Here is a 15,838-nt window from a genome sequence, read left to right as displayed (position 1 = left end):
CAGGGGGTCGTTCCGGCCGGGGTCGGTGCTGCTCGGGGTCAGGGGGTCAGTCCGGCTAGGGTCGGGGCTGCTCGGGGTCAGTCCTGCCAGGGTCGGTGCTGCTAGGGGTCAGGGGGTCGGTCCGGCTGGGGTCGGTGCTGCTCGGGGTCAGGGGGTCAGTCCGGCTGGGGTCGGGGCTGCTCGGGGTCAGTCCTGCCAGGGTCGGTGCTGCTAGGGGTCAGGGGGTCGGTCCGGCCGGGGTCGGGGCTGTTCGAGGTCGGGGGGTCAGATCAGGTCGGGTCGAGATCGGAGCCGGGGGTCGGAGCTGCCTGCGGTCACCGACCTCCGAGAGCCCTGGTGCCCAGAGCGGGCGGTGCGGGCCGTGGCGCCGTCCCGGGTCCCCCGGCCCCCAGTCCCCCGTCTCCGGGATCAGCCGCTCCGGGCTCCTGTGCGTCCGCGTCATCTCGCAGACTTGGTCTCCTGTGTGACAACTGGTTGGGGTTTTACTGGGTAAAGGGCGACTGCAGGTGGTTGGTGAGCTGCGGACACTGAACCTGCCAGATGCCGGCGCTACTGCGGGTCAGGTTTCGTTTCCAGGTGCCTTGTAGTCACGTTACATTTGGGCTCATGCTTGGTCTTTCCAGTTCTCAGTGCACTTGTTTGTCCTTTCTAAATATGTTTGAAGCCAAAGGAAAAAAAAAAACCAGAAAAACTAACTTTTGTTACCACGCGGGGCAGTCATAGCAAGCACAGTTCTTGATGTGGATGATTGAAACACTGATCAAAACATGTTTTTGAGGAGTTTTTATACAACTTACATGATTATGGTAACAAAACAGGAATGTAGGAAGGACAGGGCTGGTCCTCCGCTCCACCTGGGTGACCATAGTGACCGGGGTAGCCTTCCACACTTGCTTCTAGGCTGATAACGTAAAGAGCCATTCATTGTGGGGATGGGGATTTTTTGTTTGTTTTTCCAAAAATTAGAGCATGTAAATATTCCATCACTTCCTCTTTTTTTTATTTAACATTATACGGAGGTACATTTTCAAAGCATTACACATAATCCTAGTTGATCATATTCTAAATATAACAAGTATCCAGGCTGTCGGTGTTGATTTACCTGTTGGTGGAAGGCCACATTGCTGCTAGTTTTCAGTTACTGCAAGGACACGGATAGAGGAGGGTGTGCATGTGTGTCCACAAGTCCAGGTACTTTTGTTTTTGTAGAGAGGATTTCTACACATGAGGTTAATGGATCAGAGTGTACATACATCTTTTTAAATTGAGAGAGTCAGATTAAAAGTACTTTTTTATGTTCCTTTGCTTTTTCAAGGAATGTAGTAAGAAAACAAAAACCGAGGACCAAGAGAATGCTTCAGTTGACATACCAAGTCTGGCTCAGGAGAATGGAGAGGCAAGTAATTTCTCAGTTTTGCATTAGCCTGGAGTAAATGGCTGGGACTGTTTTTCTCCTCTTCGAGGGCTCATGTCCCTGGCACACCACTGCTCTCAGAAGATCCTAAAGTGGTGCCCTGGGCCGGGGCGGGGGGGGGTGTTTGCCATGGGCATGCTGGGTGGTCATTCCTAGGCATGTGACCTTTGGGACAGAAGTGCCCAAGAGCAAGTGTTCTCAGAATACACCCAGCCAAAACAAACTGTGTGAAGAACAAAGAAAAATACCATCTTCAGTCATTGATTAGAAATAGTGGTATAATATTTAAATCTCCAACTTTTTTAATGAAAAGTTTCATTCTGTAAAAGGGGAGTTTAGGTAGGTAATTTAAAAAGTAATTCAAATCTCATGATCCTGTAAGTTTGTTTTTCTAGTGGTTTCTTCTCTAACTTTGTTCTTGAGGGTTTAAATCCCTCTTAGCTAGTGGTGATGGTTTGAGTTTACTGGGTAGGGGAGGTCACTCTTCCCTTGGAAAGGACTGGTACTGACTTCACTAGTGGAGAGCTGGCAACGTGGACAGCAGCAGGTTTCGCTTTAGTCTGGTAACCCCGACACAAGGTCTGGACTGACAGGAACTGATCTAGTCCCTCTCATACCAGCTCTGCACTCTGGCAGCTGTAGGGCTTGGCAAGCAGCAGATGAGGCAGGCACCCAGGGTTCAAAGGCAGAAGAAGCAGGGAGTGCCTGGCGCCTCCCACACCTGCCCTCTGGCCACATCACCTCGGACAGACATCTAAACCCGGGAGCCCCAGTTTCCTTATCAGTGACCTGGGGAGTTGGGTTCCTTCTCTCCCAGGGCTGTGGTTACGCAGAGATAAGGTGTGTGCACAGCCTCAGCAGGCGTCCTGCCAGCACAGTGGGCGGCACCCCCGTAGGGTGAGCAGGTCAGAGGAGGGGTGCACACAGTGGTCTGGGGGAGGGGACAGATCATATGGGGGGGCGGGTGATGGAGGCAGGTGGTTTAAGGTGGCTAGAGCAGGGGAGAATGAGGGAAAGGACCTGGGAGATGGGGTGGTGGGGCCTGGGCAGGCCACCACAGTGGCAAAAGCAGGAAAGAGGATGCAGTGCAGGAAGCTGAGTGCAATTTGAGTTCCACAGGCACTGAGCTCTCTGTGGGATGGCGGTCTGGAGCTTGGGAAAGGAAAGAGCTCCGCTGGAGGTGAAGGTTGGAGAGGTGTTGGGGGCTGGGGGAGCTGACACTGTTTTGGGAAGTGAGACTGATTGGAGAGAAGGCAGTGGACAGTCTTCTGCAGAACGCACACGGGGGCAGAAGGAACAGGACAGGTGGGGAGGGACCAGACCTGGCCCAGGAGAGCCTGCAGAAAGAAGGACTGTGTGGTGCACAGCACACGGCAGGGAGGAAGTCCTGGGAACAGCGCAGAGTGTGCTCACAGACACCTCTGCAGGGACAGAGGGCCAGGATTCTCCGAGTAGCACAGCATTATCTGCTGGGCCCCAGCTCTGTGCCAGGCCCTGTGCTCCAGACCCTCGGAGTGGCAGCTCTGGACCCACCTGGGAGCTTGTTAGAAGTGCAAACTCTTGGGCCCCATTCAGACCTCCTGAAGCCAGGCTACCAGCTTCCTTGGGGAGCCATGGGCCTTGATGAGTCACCAGGGAGTACGGAGCAGACTGAGAGTGGGAATCCCCAAGGGCAACACAGAAGGGGACATAGGGAAGAGAGGCGCCGGGCCAGCTCCTGAGACACAGGAATGTAGATTTCTTCCACCATGTGACAGTGCTGTCCTGCTCCCACCCTGGATTGTCATCTGTGTGACTCCTTGGTGTCATTGTGGTGTTCTATGGCCCTCCGGCTTTGTGTTGTCTAAGGTGTCCATGTTCTGTGTTGGTCTCGTGCTGTCATTCTCCCTAGAGAAGCACATGTTAGAGTCTTTATTCAAGAATCAGACCAAAACATCTTTCTTTTGTAGAAGGGGGAATTCCATAAATTGGCTGATGCCAAGATATTTCTGAGTGACTGCCTGGCATGTGACAGCTGTGTGACTGCTGAGGAAGGGCTCCAGGTTTCCCAGCAGAATGCCAAGGACTTCTTCCGCGTTCTGAACCTCAATAAGGTAGGGCTCCTGCTTGGGGCGGGGGGGGGGGGGGGTGGAGGTGCGGCATGGAAGCCTCTGCTGGGCACAGCGTACATGCCTCGGCCCTGGCCCTATGTCCCTTGCTGGAGTCAGCCCTCTCTAGAGCCCCCCACCCAGGGTCACGTTCTCTCACCGACATGGTAGGACTCGAGGTCCCTAGTCTGTTCCCAGAGGCAGGGCTCTGGTCTGATGGGCTTGTCAGGCTGGGGCAAGGCTGTGGTCCCTCAGCTGTCCTGCAGAGCTGTGTCCCTCAGCTTTGGACAGGTGAAAGGAAGGGCAGATGAGGCAGAGGGGCTGAAGCGCACACCTGCGTTTGCCCCTTTCTCACGGCTGCTCTCAGGAAGCGCTCTCACACCCCACCCTGCCTGCAGCAGTGCAGGTGCCTCTGGGAGCCCCCCCCCCCCGCCGTCTCGGTAACAGTTGGTATGCCCGAGCAAGGCAGAGTCCGTGAGAAGTGTGGGCTTCACATGGGCACCCAGCACAGAGAACAGAGCCAAGCAGTGTTGTGCGTGTTTGCCACCACCCCTGTGGCGTGTTCCTGGCACATCAGCATTTTTAGGCCACGGTTTCAGAGAGAAATACATGTCTTTCTGTTGTCAGCATTGTGTCTCTTCCCTTCCTGGTGGTCAGGTCCCCCGGGAGGTCCATGAGCGAGCGGCAGTCCCCACCTGCTCTTGCTTGTCCTCCTCTGAACAGAATGGCTTTAGCTCCCCCCACACTAACATCTTGATTCAGACTTCAGTGGGAAGTTTTACTATTAAGTAGATGTTTATAGAAACTTCTGGTAGAAATGCATACCAATCAGCATTTCAGCTACAGAAACTGGCATAAAGAATAAGGAAATGGTTATTTCAGGAAACTGGACATAGGGGAGGTTCTGGGTTGGTTGAGCCAGCTGCTCATGCAGTCACACTGCAATTTCCCTTTCTGTGCTCTGCTGCCCTTCGCCCTGGGCTCAGTCTGATCCCCTGCTGGTCACAAAGCAGCTCCCTCAGGGGAGGGGACGTTTGAGTGAGAACGGAGTGAGGCCTGGAGACCTCCCTGGCAGGGCATCAGATAAAAGGATTGGAAGCACTGAGTCTGGCTTCTGGAGCTGCGGACAGACCACCCTCTGCCCTGCCTCTTCTGTTAGCAACTGGGACTCACACCGATTCCTGCTTCCACCGATTCACACTCTCTCCCGATTCCTGCTTCCACATTTCTGTTGAGATGCATTCAGAAGCAGGAATCACGCCGCCTTTCCCACATCCAGTTGGGCCTGCATGCCCCAGCTGTGAGACCAGACCAATCCTCAGACCTGTGGTGGAAGGTTTGCCCCCAAATGCCACCGTTCGGGTTTCCACTTTACTAACTGGCTGACAACGTCTGACCCACACAGCTCTGTCATGGTAATCCTGTATCTGCCCTAGACTCCAGGTTAGAGGGTCACGGGGGAGACTTTCTAATGCCAGCATCCTCACCCGTGCTGCTCTCCTGGGTTATTGTGTTGGCGATGAATTGTTCATATTTTTCCAGGGATTCCTTGAGCCGCCAGTATCCATTTTGGTTTCAGGATGTCGATAGCCTTGTGGTTTCATGTTTGTACGGCGTTTTTTTAAAAAGATTTTATTTATTTGTCAGAGAGAATGAGCACAAACAGGGAGAGTGGCAGGGAGAGGGAGAAACAGGCTCCCCACCGAGCAGGGAGCCCGATGTGGGGCTCGATCCCAGGACCCTGGGGTCATGACCTGAGCCGAAGGCAGACGCTTTTTTTTTTTTTTTTAAAGATTTTATTTATTTATTTGACAGAGAGAGACATAGCGAGAGCAGGAACACAAGCAGGGGGAGTGGGAGAGGGAGAAGCAGGCCTCCCGCTGAGCAGGGAGCCCGATGTGGGGCTCGATCCCAGGACCCTGGGATCATGACCTGAGCCAAAGGCAGATGCTTAATGACTGAGCCACCCAGGCATCCCACAGAGTATTTTTTAGAACAGTTTATAGAAGGTGAGAATGATCCACTCCTTAAAAATATCCTACAATTTGGGGAGCCTGGGTGGCTCGGTCAGTTAAGCGTCTGACTCTTGGTTTCGGCTCTGGTCATGATCTTGGGGTCATGAGATCGAGCCCTGCGTTGGGCTCTGTGCTGAATGTGGAGCCTGCTTAAGTTTCTCTCTCTCTCCCTCTGCCTTTGCCCCCCCCCCGCCGTTCTTTCTTCTTCTCTTTCTTAAAAAAACAAAACACACACACACATACATACATATATGTATACATGTACGCAAATATATGTATCCTACAGTTTGCCAGAATGACCAGGGACTGAGGCCTCTTTGGGGATAGATCTCTGGACACTGTCTCAGTGTGTATGTATTTTGTTCTAATTGAAACATATTGGTGTGTGTGTATTTTTAAATTGTTATTGGGTCATTTCAGTTATTTATGGGCCAATATTGTAATTTTTTTCCTTTAAAATTATCCACTTTCATTCAGGTATTCGCATTTATTGATAAGAGTATTGTTTTTAAAAATTGACAAAATCTCTTGGGATGTCACACTTTTTAATCCTAATTTTTTTTCCGTTTCCTTAATTATACTTGCTAGTGCACATATATTTTATCAGTGTTCTCATAGAGCACTTACTCGTTCTGTGTGACTGGATTTTTCATCATGGTGTCTTACTTCACTCTGTATGCCCCACACGTGTGACGCTCTTCTCTGTTTCTCCCAGAAATGTGATACCTCACAGCACAAGGTGCTGGTCGTGTCCGTGTGTCCTCAGTCTCTGCCTTACTTTGCTGCCAAATTCCGCCTCAGTGTGACTGATGCATCTAGAAGACTCTGCGGCTTCCTCAAAAGTCTTGGTGAGGCACCTTGATATTGTTGTGAGTCTACAAGGCCAGCTTACAGCTGCGCTTTGTGTCTCCAGAGTTCGGCTCCCAGGGGCACAGCCTAGACCAGACTTCCACAAGCACCTCAAGAAACGTAAGAGGACCTACCTCTGACCCGCAATAGGCGGGCGTCCCTCACCCCCTTGCTGTGCAGACGGGTGTTGTGTGATGTCTGTGGCTGGCCCTCCAGGAGCAGCAGGTGATGGGGCGGCGGGGACACGTAGGAGGCTCCTGCGCTCACTGAGGAGTATGGTCTCGCCCTGGCTCCCAAGGCCCATGGAGGGCATGTGATAGAGCATCACATCTGCAAGATGACCGGCATCTGGTTTCCCAGGATGCTCTCTGAAGAGCAGAGCAGGGAGGGAGTGGGCTGTCTCCTGTGCACAAAAAAGGAAGCTAGTCCCTCTCAAATATGCCCAAGAGCTCAAATGTGAATGAGCTGGAATGGTACCATCCAAAGTAGCGATGAGAAGGCTTCTGTGTCATCCACTGTTGTTGGACTGCTCAACCCCGAGCCCCCACCCCACCCCACCCTCTGTGGAGGGTCTGCCCCCCGGGGTGTCCTCACGCACACGACCACCAGGCGGGCTCAGGAGAGGAGAACTGGAGGCATTCTTCAACATGAGCTTCGATTTTTCTGCAGTGGCTTCTTTTTTTTTTTTTTTTTAAAAGATTTTATGCGTTTATTCATGAGAGACAGAGGGAGAAAGAGAGAGAGAGGCAGAGGGAGAAGCAGACTCCCCGCGAAGCAGGGAGCCCAACACAGGGCTCCATCCCAGGACCCTGGGATTATGACCTGAGCCGAAGGCAGACGCTTAACTGACTGAGCCACCCAGGTGCCCAGTGGCTTCTTTTTTCAAGATTGATTGATTGATTTTAGAGAGAGTGTTTGTGCAAGCACGTCAGCTGGGGGAGGGCCAGAGGGAGAGGGAATCCCAAGCAGACTCCCTACTGAGCACAGAGCCCAACACGGGGCTTGATCCCAGGACCCTGAGATCATGACCTGAGCCAAAACCAAGAGTCAAATGCTTAACCAACTGAGCCACCCAGGCACCCTGCAGTGGCTTTTAAAGACCTAAACACGTGGGGGATTACTAATAAAATAAGGTGACACTTGGAATAAACACCTGCTCCTTAGAGCACTTGGCGTCGACTGGTTTCTCCACGCACCGCCTGCTACCAAACTAGGCCACAGCTATGAGCATGGGTGTAGTCATTCCTTCATGCTCGTGATCTGAAAAAGCTTCAGGTTTTACCAAAGTTCCTAGATACTCTCTCTTCTCTTAGTGAAAGGTCCTATTTGGAGAGAGAATTTTTTAAAGTAAAGAGTTGGGGGTGCCTGGGTGGCTCAGTTGGTTAAGCGACTGCCTTCGGCTCAGGTCATGATCCTGGAGTCCCTGGATCGAGTCCCACATCAGGCTCCCTGCTCAGCAGGGAGTCTGCTTCTCCCTCTGACCCTCCTCCCTCTCATGCTCTCTGTCTCTCATTGTCTCTCTCGCAAATAAATAAAATCTTAAAAACAAAAAAAAAATTAAAAAAGAGTTGGGCATTATATGTTAGTAAAATATATCCATAGGCAAACTGACTTAAGGTGATACTTTTAAGATGATACTTAGGCATTATAATGTTTCTTTTTAAGAAAAATTATCTGGCTGCAGATTATTTAATCTACTTTGTTAAAATTATTAAAAGTATATGTTTTGTTTCAGGCTTATGTGCCAATATTAAAAAAATTTATTTTTAAAAGACAGCTAAAAAGAGGCACCTGGGTGGGATAGTCAGTTAAGCCTCCAACTCTTGATTTCGGCTCAGGTCATGATCTCAGGGTCCTGGGAGTAAGCTCCACATCGGACTCTGTACTCAGTGCAGAGTCTGCTTCTCCCTCTCGCTTTGCCCCTCCCCTTGCTTGCACACTCTTTCTCAAATAAATCTTTTTTTAAAAATGCTAAAAGCTTAAAAAAGAAGAAAAAAAGATAGCTAGTTACAAATCAGCATAAAAATTATGGCCATCAGAAAGGTTTGGGCTGGGGACGCCTGGGTGGCTCAGTTGGTTAGGCAGCTGCCTTCGGCCCAGGTCATGATCCCAGAGTCCTGGGATCGAGTCCCACATCAGGCTCCTTGCCCAGCAGAGAACCTGCTTCTCCCTCTCTCTCCCTCTGCTTGTGCTCTCTCTGTCAAATAAATAAAATCTTAAAAAGAAAAAAAAAAAAGAAAGGTTTGGGCTGCCAGTTTATTTAAAGATACCAAGGATCATCACAGACTGAAATCTAACCACTGACTGGAAGAGAGTGCTGCTGGTATCTTGTAATCTTCCGTTAACTTTATGGCTACTGTGAGGTGTTTACGTAAGTGTAGACGTAGAGAGGACGAGAGGAAGCAAGAGAGAAAACATACATATTTTCTTATGAAAAATGATCCACGTTTATTGTTTGAAGGAAAAGGTAAGACACAGTCCTGGGCTTATGCCGTTTGTGGTGCAAAGGAAGTGAGAGGGAGGCACAGAGCTCGGGGGTGCTGTGGAGTCTGCAGACTCCCAGGGGCTCCTCCGTTAGGTGATGAGAAGCTGAACGCGCCCTCTTTCCTGCAGGGGTGCACTATGTCTTCGATACAACAATAGCAGCGGATTTCAGCATCCTGGAGAGTCAGAAAGAATTCGTGCGTCGATACCAGCAGCACAGCGAGGAAGAGCCAGCGCTGCCCATGCTCACCTCCGCCTGCCCAGGTGAGCGCCCAGGGCCAGTTGCCGCGCCTCCGTGGGCCAGAGGCACCATTTCTCACGGGTCTGCGTTAGGGGCAGGAGCAGAGATGGGTGAGGTCAGAGGTCACAGGCCCAACACACTGGGCGTCCTAGACCAGGAGGGAGTGGAGTGCTGGTGGGGACCCCAGCAGGTCCACCCCAGAGCCCCCCACCTCACTCAGCCCCTGCTTGGTGCACACTGGCCACCTCCGCCCCCTCCCCTCCCCCGCATCTGGCCTGATACTTGCTGCATCCAGGGTCTTGAGCTCTTCAAGTCTGTTCATGTGTAGGTTTGGAGCTTCTAGAATGTTCTTCCTAGATGATGATGCACTTTCCCTCAGGAGTTCTTTATACCTAAGTATGTCAGAACTCTTAACTAGTTCAGGTTCATGTCATCTCTCAAGTTCAGGGACATGAGGTGAGATTTGGTTCAAAACTAAACCTTGTCTACAATCAGCATTGTCCTTTTTGCTTCCCTACAACAGGGTAAAGAGATGAAAGCAACATCAAGGTCAGATGATCTGACCTGGCAGATAGAATCAGGGCTGTGGGCAGTCCTGTGCTGGCTCGCTGGGCATGGCTTTCTCATGCGGGGCTCCTAGGTCTTGGGGTGTGCTTGCTGCCCACACACTGAGGGATGTCTCCTGTGGGGTGTACCGCTGCAGAGCTCCTGGGTGCCTCGTGCCAGGCCACTTCTCCAAGCACGTCCCCTCTTGTCCCGTCCCGTCAGTGGTGGCCCGGGGGAGGGGGTAGTCTGCAGTTCTACAGGGAAGGGCCAGCGCCCAGGTAGGATGTGGGTGCTGTTGTCATCCCCATGCTGCTGTGAAGCCCACGGTCACTTCTCTGTTCTCGTGTCTCCATGGGAGCCAGCAGGGGCTGTCCAGGCCACAGGCCGGTGTGTCTGCCCCCAGGCAGCATTCAGTAACAAGTTCCTGATCAGAGGTTTCCTCAGGAAAGTGCTAACCTGTCTGGTTTCAGATGCAGGACACCGGGGGCCCTGGGACCCTGGTTCCTCCTCCCCGTCCCTGCTTGGTCCTCTGCCCCGCAGGCTGGGCATCCTCCCTGGGCCCCAGCCCTTACCTCCTGCTAAACGTTGCCTGCTGTGTGGTGCCCCTGGCCAGCCCACAGCAGCTTGCCTGCAGCACAGAGATGCCATCTGCCAGAGAGCCGCGTCTGGTGGTGCCAGCCTGGTACTAAGGCTGGGGTGGGCGAGGCCTTGCCAGGCCAGACTCGCGGTGCGTGGGGCCTTGGGCCCCCAAAGGCCCACTGTTTTTGGCAGTTTTTTGTTTTTAATGTTGAGAGGCAAGGGATAAGGAGAGTCCCTCCATGGTGAATGCTGTGAATTGTGTAAGACTGATGAATCACAGACCTGTACCCCTGAAACAAGTAATACATCATATGGTAATAAAAAAACCAGAGAGTTCCTCCAGGGACCGTTCTCTAGGAGCTTCTGTGGGTCACCGCAAACGTTTCCTGTGCACGCTCAGGCCTACATGCACGTGATGGTTACGGGGTTTGAGTTTGTTCAGAAGGGATTGTCACGTCGTCTAGCACTCCTGCTGCTCTCCTGGCCAGGAGTGGTCACGGGAAGGCAGCTGGCTGTCCCTGGGGTCTGGTGCGCAGCTCCTCACTCTGCCTCTGTGCTCCCCCGTGATGCTGTGGTGTGCACACCTGTCCATGGCGTCTGCCTCTCTCCAGGCCATGCCCAGGAGGTGAAGGATGCGGGCTCTGGCTCCCGCAGGTCTTCTCTGACCCCTGTTCCCCCTGGACGCCCCAGCAGTAGGGGTGAGCCCAGAGGGCACAGCGGCCTTCGGCAGCTCAGGAAATGCTCAGTACCAGGCTGCGCGCTTAGGCGTAGAGCATGTGTGCTATTTCTCACTGTCACCTGGGCGTGTGAAACTCTGTCCTTGCCCTAAAAAGTGGGCAGTTGTTGGCTGTTAACTTCTAATAGGTGAGTGAAGCTGGGTGGGCTTTGTGGCTGCTGATGACAAGAACAGCTCTGCAGTGGGCACAGCCGAGTGGGGGCCAGTGCCCTGGGAAGATGCTCCTCTGAGCTTGTTCTCCTCTTTGGGGGGATCCAGTGAACCAGTTTTCACTTCCTTCCACTCCCTCCTCTCTGGTCAAGGGCTGGCAGGGGCATCTTCCAGTCTAGGGCATATGCACCTAGGGTCCTCGGGGCCCAAGGTGCCACGAATTCCCTGGGACGTCACGTGAAGAGATGTCTGGCTTTACCCCGAGTGACGGGGTCTGAGAGCTCAGAATTCCTTGTGTGTGATGGAAAGGAGAAGGAAGCCACTGTGAGGAGGTGACAGGACCGTTCTCTCCCCAGGCTGGGTCCGATACGCTGAACGGGTGCTGGGCCACCCTGTCACCCCCCACCTCTGCACCGCCAAGTCTCCCCAACAGATCATGGGCTCTCTGGTAAAGGATTACTTCGCCAGACGGCAGGTAAGCTGATCACCTCCTACAGGGCAGCACATGGGCTAGGAGATGGGGGATGTTCCCACCGGGCACATCCAGGGTGGTATTGGCCCTAGACCGAGTGGAAACACTGTCTATCCTGGTAAGCGACGGGGGGAGGCCCTGGCCTTGCCCCAGGAGATGCTTGCAGTGAAGGAGGCCCTGTGTGGGGTCCTGGCCTATCCCCCAGACCACAGTGAGTAGGCATGCGACTCCCTTAGCCACTTCTGCCTTCACATGATGGGAAAACTCCCAGCCAGGCTCCTAAAGACCTTCCCACGTCCCTCACCTGCCCCAGGTCCCTCCTGTGGGTGGCACCCCATGTTTAGCTGGTCCCTGTGCTGTCCCTCCCCACTGCAGGCCCCCAATCAGACCCCCTGCATGCCATCCAGGGCCGCCTCAGGAACCCTGGCAGAGGCCAAGCCTGGTTCCTTCCAGAGGTCCCCGACACCCCAGTGGCGCCCATGATGTGGCCCCCTCCCGTGGTCGCTTCCCCAGTTGCCAGAGTGCCCACGGTCCTCCTCAGTCAGAGGATACATCTCTCCAGGGAACCAGTGAGGTCTGGCCCTGGAGAAACTGGAGAACACAGCGATAATAGGGACCCCACAGACCCAAAGCCGTTTAGGAAGCCACACGCCTTTGTTCACTTTGGGGGCAGAAAAATGAACTTTGGGACTTTATCCCTCGTGCTTGCCCTGCCCCCACTGTTGGGGGAATCCAGGAGTGTGCCAGTCCTCAAGGGTCACTGGTCCTGTGGGCCTGCTGAGGGACAGCCGGGCACCGTCCTCGGGCTTTGCCCCGAGTAGGGCCTTTCTGCCGAGGCCACTCAGCAACTTCCCGCTGCTGGTGTGACTGCCGATTCCAGCTCAGCCTCAGGCACCACAGGGCCTACCCGAATAGGTGTCACTTGGGAAGCTTCCAGAAAGTTGGAGGGTCAGCCAGCCCGGGCGACTGTCCAGCAGTGGCTTATCCTTAATGGTGTTTGGTCAGCGTGTGCATAGGTCTGTGGGGAGGAAGCTGGTTCAGCTCTCTGAGCTCTTCCCCGGCGTCTCAGGCTGCTGGACCTTCCGGGCTCTGGGTGGCTTGGCCCTGAGGTGGGCGATAGTGCGGCTGCGAGTGCAGGTCGCAGCTTGGTCTGCAGGAGGCTGGGCTCAGATCCACAGTGGCCTCAGCACGTGAGAAAGCACCTTGGTCGGGGTGGGGTGGGGAGTTGTGGGCACCAGCTTTCAGCTGCCCCTCCTCACTTCCCCACAGCCCCAAGCAGGGTTTGCTCTTTCTCCCCAGAACCTGTCCCCCGACAAGATTTTCCATGTTATTGTGGCTCCTTGCTACGATAAGAAACTGGAGGCCCTTCGAGAAGACTTTCCCACGGCTTCCCACGGCTCCCGGGGTGCTGACTGTGTACTAACCTCAGGTGAGGGGTGGGCGGGCTGGGTACGACTGGGGCCTCTGGCCGGTCGTCCTCTGAGGTCACGACAGGACCCCCGAGGGCTTGACTGCAGGGAAGTGGAGGGGGCAGCGCTCGCACAGCATGGAGAAGTCCCATATGAGAGAGACCCTGCCGACAGCAAACATGCACCTGGCAACACAGTGAGGTTTTCTCATTTAGAGTCAAGCTGGGGGCCCGTGGTGCTCCAGTGACTTTGCCAGCAGCCCCCGTCCAGTGTGCCTGGCGGAGGGCCTGCAGCAGGTTCTCTGTGTGCTGGGGTGGAAATGATTCTCTGGTGCCCTCAAGAGCTGCTCAGCGGAACGCTGCCGTCAAGGCGTGGCTTTCGTCTGCTAACCCCGAGCGGCTGCACTTCAGACCCCCGCACCGTGTAGGCAGGGCGGCCAGCTCTCGGGGACAGTGACTCCTGGGCGTGGGTCCCCTGACCTGAGACTCCAGCAAGAGGACCGCTGTGGAAGGGCCCCCAGCACACAGGCCCCGGGGGAAGGGAGGCAGGAGGGCATCTGCTTATCTGGTAAATGGCGGGTTTTCGTGAGAACCATAGGCAGGCCTCTATCTTGAATGCAGAATCAGTTTTACTGTTTTTCTCACATGTTGAGTCATCTTGTGTGCATGCAATGCCATGGCGGTTGATGTAAACATTCGCTGTCTCCAGCAAGGGTTTCTGGGGACCCTGGTGTAAAGGGAAGTAGGACAGTGGTTCTGATTCTCAGTTCATCTCTGTGCACATCACCGTGCGCTATGTAAATGCAGCCACTGTGTCTTGGTGCTCTGTCCACAGGCAGCTATACCCAAAAGTTTTCTGCTTCAGAAACAAAAACACGGAAAGACTGTTGGCACAATCCCTTGTTTCAAGGGCAGAAGGAGGAATTGGACTCTTCTCTTACATTTTATCAGAATTTTTCACATATCAGTGTTCTGCTGCCCTCTGTAAGAGTGACAGTGCCCAAGGGCACCTTAACAGAAGCTCCTGTGCGGGAGATAATCTTGGAAGCAGCTCCGGAGGAAGCGTGATGTCCTGCCCTCCTCACTTCCATGGGCTGGGTGGGTCCTTCCATGGTGCCTTACGCCTCTTCTTTGTCCGTAGGTGAAATCGTTCAGATAATGGAGCAAAGTGACCTCGCAGTGAAAGACGCTGCCGTTGATACTCTGTAAGTGACTTTTGCAGGCAGGGGCACCTTGTCGGTGGCCTCCCTCCTTCATGATGAGGCCATGGGCGGCAGAGAGATGGGGGTGTGGGGGGCCCCCTGACCTGGGGTTGCCACTTGCTGTGTTGCGGCTCGGCCCCCACCACGACCCCAGGCCATCTTCCCAGCTCTCCAGTGGAATGTGAGCGGGGCCCGGTGTGCAGTGCCACCGGCTGGGGGTGTGGGGAGGTGGGTTTCCGTAGGGAGATTGACATGTCCGCACCCTCCACTTCTGAATTCCATGGGTCCCTGGCATTGTGTGTCTGGACCTGCCTGAGGCTGGGTCACCTCTGGGGAAAAGCAGCTCCCTCGGGTCCCTTTGCACCAAGAACAGCAGGCCAGGGTTCAGCTGTCCTGGTAATCCTCACCGATGACCAGCACTCCCACCACATGCATGTCTTGGGCTCCGCGCAGGGCGAGCGTGGGCTGCTCGGCAGTCACAGCCCTTTTGTGGAAGGCTGCCCTGAGGTGTATAGAATTGAAGGCGCTTCAGTGCCTGTGGCCTGAGCCTGTGCTTGTTCTTGTCCCCACTGGGGCGCGTGCACACGCTCTCGGTGGCCCTCAGATTCCCAGCTCTGTCCCAAGTGTCCCAGGTGTCGAGGTTTGGGGGACACGCTGATGGTGCAGCAGACAAGGAGTAGCCAGCCAAGCGCACGGAGTGGGGCTTCAGCGGCTGCTTCGGCATCGGGGATCACGGATGACTGCTGTGCTGATCTTTAAAACTCAGTAACATGAGATCCTTGCCTGAAGTCTAAATATTTGTACAGAATTTCTCTTTTCGTGGGGGATCCTAAGCCTGTGGCAGTCTGACTCCTTATTGCTGTTGCTCTTCCGCCTGGCAAGGTTTGGAGGCCTGAAGGAGGAAGAGGTGAGGCGCCATGACGGAGCCAGCTCCGACGGGTACCTGGCGCACGTCTTCAGGCACGCGGCCAAGCAGCTGTTTGACGAGGACGTGGGCGAGGTCACCTACCGAACCCTGAGGTCTGCCTGTGCGGTCAGCACTGCTGTCGGGCACACTGCCCAAAGCCGGGGGCGTGCGCGCGTGTGTGAGCTGGGGTGGGGGGCTGTCTCATTTATAGGGCTTAGAATAGCCAAGACCAAAAAGCCTTGTTTTCATTCAGGTCTTTCATTTTGCTAACACTTCAAACTTAGATTAGAAAATGATTGTCAGCCATAGAGGAAGGACTCTAGATTAAAATCATTTTGTTGGGGTGCCTGGGGGGCTCAGTCGTTGAGCGTCTGCCTTCAGCTCAGGTCATAATCCCGGGGTCCTGGGATCAAGCCCCGAGTTGGGCTCCCTGCTCAGCGGGAAGCCCATTTCTCCCTCTCTCTCTGCCTCTGCCCCTCCTCCTTGCTTGTGCACTCTCTCTCTCTCTGTGTCTCAATTAAAATAAAAATCTTAAAAAAAAAAAAATCCAGGGGCGCCGGGGTGGCTCCGTCTGAGCGTCTGCCTTTGGCTCAGGTCGTGGTCCCAGGGTCCTGGGATCAAGCCCCACATTGGGCTCCCTGCTCAGCAGGGAGCCTGCTTCTCCCTCTCCCACTCCCCCTGCTTGTGTTCCCTCTCTCACTGTCTTTCTCTCTGTCAAATAAATAAATAAAATCGTAAAAAAAAAAAA

At 54.1% G+C, this 15,838-nt stretch overlaps 1 protein-coding gene across 1 annotated transcript; it reads left to right on the top strand.

Annotated features, from left to right (window-relative positions):
* Nucleotides 1-540: 540 nt before the first annotated feature.
* NARF (nuclear prelamin A recognition factor) lies at nucleotides 541-15,625 on the top strand. Its single transcript, XM_081805942.1, has 10 exons — nucleotides 541-576; nucleotides 1,132-1,191; nucleotides 1,316-1,396; nucleotides 3,364-3,507; nucleotides 6,232-6,364; nucleotides 8,979-9,113; nucleotides 11,458-11,576; nucleotides 12,873-13,002; nucleotides 14,123-14,186; nucleotides 15,066-15,625. The coding sequence occupies exons 1-10, from the start codon at nucleotides 541-543 to the stop codon at nucleotides 15,358-15,360; spliced, it is 1,197 nt and encodes a 398-aa protein (XP_081662068.1). The 3' UTR covers nucleotides 15,361-15,625.
* Nucleotides 15,626-15,838: the final 213 nt, after the last annotated feature.

This window comes from Leptonychotes weddellii, chromosome 15 (genome assembly GCF_054177405.1).
Source record: "Leptonychotes weddellii isolate Sample4059 chromosome 15, ASM5417740v2, whole genome shotgun sequence".
NCBI classification, from domain to species: domain Eukaryota; kingdom Metazoa; phylum Chordata; class Mammalia; order Carnivora; family Phocidae; genus Leptonychotes; species Leptonychotes weddellii.
The sequence above is the reverse complement of the archived record's forward strand: the minus strand, read 5'-3'. Positions and strand labels throughout refer to the sequence as shown.